The sequence below is a fragment of the Gavialis gangeticus genome, unplaced genomic scaffold, assembly GCF_001723915.1.
Source record: "Gavialis gangeticus isolate Ggan-Ray unplaced genomic scaffold, GavGan_comp1, whole genome shotgun sequence".
Taxonomy (NCBI): domain Eukaryota; kingdom Metazoa; phylum Chordata; order Crocodylia; family Gavialidae; genus Gavialis; species Gavialis gangeticus.
The window spans coordinates 53,714,558-53,721,436 of NW_017729022.1; the positions used below are offsets into that span (position 1 = coordinate 53,714,558).

Sequence of the window (6,879 nt, forward strand, 5' to 3'; positions counted from 1 at the left end):
TTCCGTGTTGCTGACTGACTTGCCAGCTTTACGGCAGATAAAAATAATTTATTCTGTCCTACAAAAACATCTGGTTAAATTCTGTATGTCAATCTCAAGTCAATTTAAGAGTGATTTTATATCAATTTAGCTTACAATGGTATGGAATCAACTTAAGTTAAATTGATAATAGAATTTATTCTGTAGTAAAAGTGGGCAGGCACACAAAACACAACCTTACTTTGGCATAAGCCTCTTTTTTGGGGTAAAGTCTAGAAGCAACAGCCTTAAGAAACCCCATGATAAATCATCTGGAGAGGAGTATTTGGCATGACTATCTTATAGAGCATGCCAGCAAAGGCCTTCCTTATTGTTCCATAACTGGATGGCTGGCACTGGTTAAGCATAGCAAAATAACATAGTGTATTGACACACAAGAAGTGCTGATACAGACCGCACACACCCAGTGCATGCTCCTTAAAGATCCCTCTGGGGTTTGTGTACACTTTCTATTTGCCTCCTGTGACCTGACATACAGACAAATGCTGAGATATGCAGAATAATCACAACTGTCCCATAATCTCTTGACTAGATTCCATTATGGGACAAACCCTGCTGCTATTGATTATATATTCCCAAGAACATCATATGGGTTTTATATTTTAAAATGCCAATTTATCTCTTTCTGACAACTTAACTGGAGCCAAATTGCAACCCTTTTCCTGGTGAGACCTGAGCAATCCCATTGACCTTGGTATGACTGTAAATACCTGTTCACCCTCAGCAGTAAAAATTTATAAATAGCTTCTAGCCTAGTAGCTACTGCATGGCTCATCATCTTTCTCAGGAGTTCCCGTGTTCTGCAGTACTCTACTGCCTTTTCAGTCAAAAAGTTCACAGCATGTAACTGGACTAAACATTGTGTTCCTACTTAACAAGGTTTCTCTTTTCTTTGACTGCCAACCAGAAAGGTAATTCAGGTACAGTAGGATACATTAAGCTCTGCCAAGCTTACAGACCTGTGCTTTTTCTCTCCAAGTTCCAAAAGTAATTCTCTAACCTTGATCCTTCCATGTGTGTTTGCACAGGTCTCTCTATATAAACTTGGTAGGACTCTGGGCGATTCTCACCTGTGCAGTGTTCTCGGGATTAGCTCTGTACTCGATTTACAAGGATTGTGACCCATGGACAGCAAAGAAGGTGTCAGCACCAGACCAGGTATATACATCTTTTGCTACATTTAACAGTTAGGGATAAGTTAGAACTGCTGCCTTAGGGCCTGATCCCTAGGTGTTTGGCTGAGCACTCACCACTCCCATGCCTTGGAAGTTTAGAATGAGGTCCTTGGGAAAGCTGCATTGAGGAACACTATGGGATATACTTTTATCTTCAGTAAGGGAGTGATCTAGTAAAATAACTGGATATAAATCTCCATATGCCCCAGTGATGCAAAGCTCAAGTATTTTAAACCCCACAGAAAAAAAAATCATATTCTTTTATTTGGGAGAAGAGAAGGAAGGGTTGCATCTTTATGTAACAGCCAAGAGGTCAAAACCTTATGGCTTCTCCTTTTCATCTGGGATCTTGAGACAGCTGCAGTGAAGCAAGGTTTGTCTACATAGAGGCACTGTGCCTCTGCTGTACCTTGCACTACAGTTCTCATTAGTCATTCAGGAGACATACCAGAGTATGCTGGAGGAAAGTGCCTAAATTACCACGTAGTGAGTCAGGATTATTGAGGCGGGGGACAAACTGTAAGACTGACAGAAAAGCTAGGGGCAGTGAGGATGGTTTTACAGAAAATGGGATATTCTTCAGTCCCACCACCTTCTGGTTCTGACCAATAGTTGTAGACATCTATTTCATGACTTGTTGAAGGAGACAGCCAGGAGCATAATGCTGTGAAGGCAACTCTTCTTTCTCAGATCTGTCAGGTATGTTGTTTATCCCTCTAAAACATGCCTAGGAACATTGTATATAAATGAGCAACTCAAAACATGTGAAATGTTACAATGAAAAAAAACAAGGTAGAAAAGTTTGGCTGGAAGGCACCTCAGAGAAGTCATCTCAGCCTCTAAAAAGATTAATGAATGATACTGGCCTGACAGTAACCATTAGCCCTTATGTAGTACTGTTCATCTTCAGATCTACAGTGTACAGTTTTTGTTCCTGGATGAGTGAAAAGCAAAGACCTTCCCATGTTCTAAACATAAGAGATGCCCCAAGGATAATGTTTATGACAGGAAGAGATCACCAGAAAGTAAACATTTGCTGAAAATGTTTATCCCTTCATTACTCAGGAGAGAATTAGGTTGTGAAATTATGTCTTTTGAGGAGCAGAATCACAAATGGTAGTCAGCCTCTCCAAATATACCCTGGTATATTTATAGAAAGAAAAATGTTCAGAAGGAGGAAACAAATGAAATGTCAGTTTCTTATACTTAGGAGAGTTACTACTGCCTCCATAGCAGGAGGCCAGAGAGGGGAAGCAAATGGTGAACACATGGCAAAAAGCCAGAGGTCAGGCCACATGGTCTTCTTTAAGACCATGGTAAAATGAGGTTTGTAATTGCAAGGTAGATAGATACACAATGCATTCCTTCATATTAACAAAAATAGAAGCCTTAAACCAGGCACTTTGAAGTGATCTGCAAATTTCAACTATAGCAGATGTCATAAAAGCCAGAACAAAAGGGATATTATTCTATTGAATCTGGGACTAGGTGCTTCCAGTATATAGCTTAAACCAACACCAGGGACTGGGATCAAACATGGAAGTGGTTCTCAGCTATCCTAAGGTGTCTGTATTCACAGTGAGCAACTTAGGGACCATTTTCTGCAGGATGTCTAGGAACTGAGTAGAACATATACAACAGCACATGTAAACTTTAAATAACTGGGCAGAAGGAAGGCTGAGAATATTACAAGAAACAAGACCAGAAATGAAGATGACATTATAACATTTCTCAATCTTGGAATTTTGCAGTTAATGCCATACTTGGTACTGGATATTCTGCGAGACTTTCCAGGCGTGCCAGGGCTGTTTGTGGCTAGTGCCTACAGTGGGACATTAAGGTAAATTAATCATTCTGTATTCCTCAAAATATATTAGCTATGGTTTGTACATCTTTATTGACATTTAAATTGCCTTTCCACTAGGATTTTTGACTTTACAGTGCACTCCAATCCGGGGCATAGGCAGCACATGGCACATGGCACATGGCACCTGGGGTTGGTCTGGGGCACATGCTGCATGCCCTGCTTGGTGGTGGTGCAGGAACGCATGTTGCATGTGAGGCTGGTCCAGGATGCATGCTGAATGTGGTGCCTGTGCTAGACTAGGCTAGGAATCTAGCACACGGGGCTGGACTGCAGGCCTGATTCAGCCTGCAGACCAGCTCTGTGCCACTCATCTGGCTGACAGGGCCTGATGAGTTTGATACCCCTGGGTTAAATGGAGAATGTACTTAAGTATATAGCTTCAGCCCCACTCTCTACTTGTATCTCTGTTCTACTCCAGTTAGCTGCATGCTAACTGCAACTGTATGCTTGTAAAAAATTGTTAGCTGCTGCTGGAACAAGTAAGAGGAAATCACTGCTATTAGAAACCTGGATGACAGGAACTAGTTTCATTTTCAAGGCTTCTAATGGTCAGTTTCAGGGCTGCTAATATCATGGGATTGATAGAACTGTATAATTAATGGACACTGATTGTTTACATAAAATCCAACTACAGGAATACTATGAAGAAATGAGTAGTCTTTTTTCAGTCCCGAGGCCATGTGCCTAAATGGAGCTTGCTCTTCATTTTTGTTGTTTTAAGGTGTGGGAGGAAGTGGAGGCTATTCAGCCTGTGGAACCTTAAACATGCTTCACCAGTGGATCATCAAAGCATCTTGATCCTCTCTGCTAATAAATGTCACATGAACAAAGTGTAGTGCTTACAAGCTTCACCTCACCTTGCTACAGAATGATTAGTTTCCTGCTCTAGACAGGCCCCAGACCTGAATATAGAAGTCATAGAGAAGTAGGGCTAGAGGGGACTTTGAGAAGTCATCTAGTCCAACCCTCTGCCTAAGAGGATCATCTCTATCCAAACCATCCCATACAAATCCATTGTCTAACCTCTTAGTAAAACTACCAAGTCAACTCTGACACAGCACAAGATATAACAACCTAGTTTCCACAGATAGTGCAGGGACCACCATGACCAACATCCTGCTGCTGCAAAGGTTGTTTAAATATGCTCAAGAGATCCCAGGAAGAGGGCCGTGGCTCCTGCTACAGAGGAAGGGAAAAAACCCTATACCAGTGTGACCACAGGATAAAATTCCTTCCTGATCCAAGTATGGCAATTGGCCTAACCCTGAGCAGAGGTGCAAGACACTTTAGTCAGGAACTTCTGGTTTTAATTCCCAGCAGGAACATTGGCACATCCCAATCAAAATCCCCAGCTATTGCCTACTTCCTGCTACTAATGACAAGGCATTGTAATAAATACTTATTATGTATAACTACTTCTATTAATTAGTTCCCATCTATATGCTTGGGATCCTGGTGTAATTTATATCAGTATGCAAAGGAGGATGGATTATACTGGTGTAAGTATGTCAAGTATTGAGGCCCTGAGCCGGTAAATTCCTCCAAATAGATAGTAACCCCAGGTAGCTACAATGCAAGTGAATTTTCCAGCATGCATACTAAGCTTCCAATTTGCAAACATTTATACCTATTTTAAAATTGTTCTGTTCTCCCTCAAAAATTAAAAGTGAAGCTGTTTTGAATTAGTCTCCTGAAAAACAGTGAAAAGTGACTGGACTTCTGGCCAATAACTGAAAGAGCTTCTTAAATGAGCATGCCTTCTGGCAGAGATCAAACATGGCAAATTTCAGCCCTAAAGAGAAATGTTTTGGATAATCTTGAATGGGACAAGCCAAGGTTTCTCAATGGAAACTGTGTAAGAACAATAGCTAGAACCATCACACCCTGAGTGACTGTTACAACATTCTGGTTGGGTAATTTCTTTTGGTTCTTAACACTTGTATCTGTGTAAGTAAAGATAATGATCTAGGTAGTCATGCTGAAGGTACAAAGTGATTGCTTAGGAAAATAATGTATCAATATATTCAGCATTTCCCATTTGGCTCTGTGCATTCTAGGATGATTGACTTCTTGTCCTTCTTAAGAAACCCAGTTTCAGGCCATTGCGAGACACAAAGGACAGGACTGGATAAGGAATAAAAGTACTGCCTAACTTTACAAGCATGCTGTGAAGTTCAGTACATTCATATTTTTAAAGTTTAAGATTCTTAAATAGAAGGGAATGCAGAAGTGCAAAGTATTACAAATCTTGACTCTAACTGAATTATTTTAATTAGTTTCCCTTGTCTAACTTTGGCTGCTAGTAGATCAAGAAACACTAAAGAGAGGGGAAATACTAGGCAACAGAGTATATTTACTTATAAAGGGAATTTGTCTGATACTTTTACAAATGATACAGGAGTTTCCATGGGTGGAACTAGGATTTTGAAAAGGAGGGTGCAGATGGTGGTGTGGCACATCATCACATATAACACAACATGTTTTTTTTCCAAATGAAAAAAAATGAGATGCTCTACAAATATGCTAGGGGACTAGCACTCTGTTATTAAGTTTAAAATCAAAGCAAAAACAAATATAATTATTGGAATATGAAGAAATTGCTGGATTATATACACAGTATTTTTAAACACAACTAATTAGGCAAAAATAGTCAAAATAGTGCAAAGATATCATGTCATTATTCCTGTAGTCATTATAATTAAATGTATGTGTCATTCATATTTATAATACAACATTTAGCCTTCTTGAGCCTCTTGACAGTGCCTCCAATATTTCACTCTCAGTCATTTCTACACCTGAGTTAATATTACCACACCTGAGTTAAAGTTTTTAGCTAGAGCTAACAGTCTTCAGGACTGTGAAACAGAAGGGGGACCTTACCAGCTATGGCTAACAAACAGCAAAATTACAGATGGATGGTTTCAGCAGTGGAACATCAAGGCCATTAAAAAGGGCAAAGGATTATTAAGGCCTTTAGAGTGGAAAGAGATTAGTAGGGATCAGGGAATAATAATGAGCCATGAAATCAACTGACTCTTTCAGTACTGCCTGACTAGAACTGATTCGCTCCTCCCAGGCTATTGGTTTTAAAGCTTGTGTGGAGCAAGAATCAAAGTGTGGGATGAGTGCAACTGCACCACTACAACCCCCGTTCCCTCCCTCCACCCCTGGAAGTTTCTGAGTTACTGAAAATTAGTTAGATTTGCTTTCAGAAATACTTCAACTATCTCAAACAAGTTCCCTCCAAGTGTATTGAACTCCCATTTGAGCTCAGAATTAGGAGGCATTGAGCTGTGCATTTTATGTCTATACTTGTCTATACATAGGCATGTTCATTTTCCATGTACAACCCAGGCATCTATTTATTTATTTACTTACTTACTTATTCATTCATTCATTTAGATGAAGATTTTCAAATGTGGGCAACTAAAGATAGGATCCTTAGCCAGTATGTAGGCTGGTGAATATATGGCCTGGACATAGGTAGACAAAGTTCTTTGGGCAAATCTGATATCTTTTATTAGACCAACTCAGATAGTTGAAGAAATTCTTCTTAGCAAGCTTTCAGGTATAAAAGCCATTCATCGGGCTGAGGAAACATCTGCAGTTGGTGTGTGCTCTTCCTGGATGGAATGAATAGTAAAAGCCTCTGGCTTCTTTACTATTCATTCCATCCAGGAAGAGCACACACCAACTGCAGATGCTTCCTCAGCCTGATGAAGGGTGTTTGTGCCCAAAAGTTTGCAACTGAAATTTTTTTTTTGCAAAAATCTGGTTAGCCTAATAAAAGATATCACC

The 6,879-nt window shown here is 40.0% G+C and overlaps 1 protein-coding gene across 1 annotated transcript in view; it reads left to right on the forward strand.

The window, feature by feature from the left end:
• SLC5A8 (solute carrier family 5 member 8) overlaps positions 1-6,879 on the forward strand; it is a 47,109-nt gene that overhangs the window by 19,115 nt on the left and 21,115 nt on the right. Inside the window, exons 8-9 of the mRNA XM_019515800.1 lie at positions 1,068-1,197; positions 2,966-3,054. Of these exons, the coding sequence (XP_019371345.1) occupies positions 1,068-1,197; positions 2,966-3,054 (219 nt within the window). The remainder of the gene's footprint in view (positions 1-1,067; positions 1,198-2,965; positions 3,055-6,879) is intronic.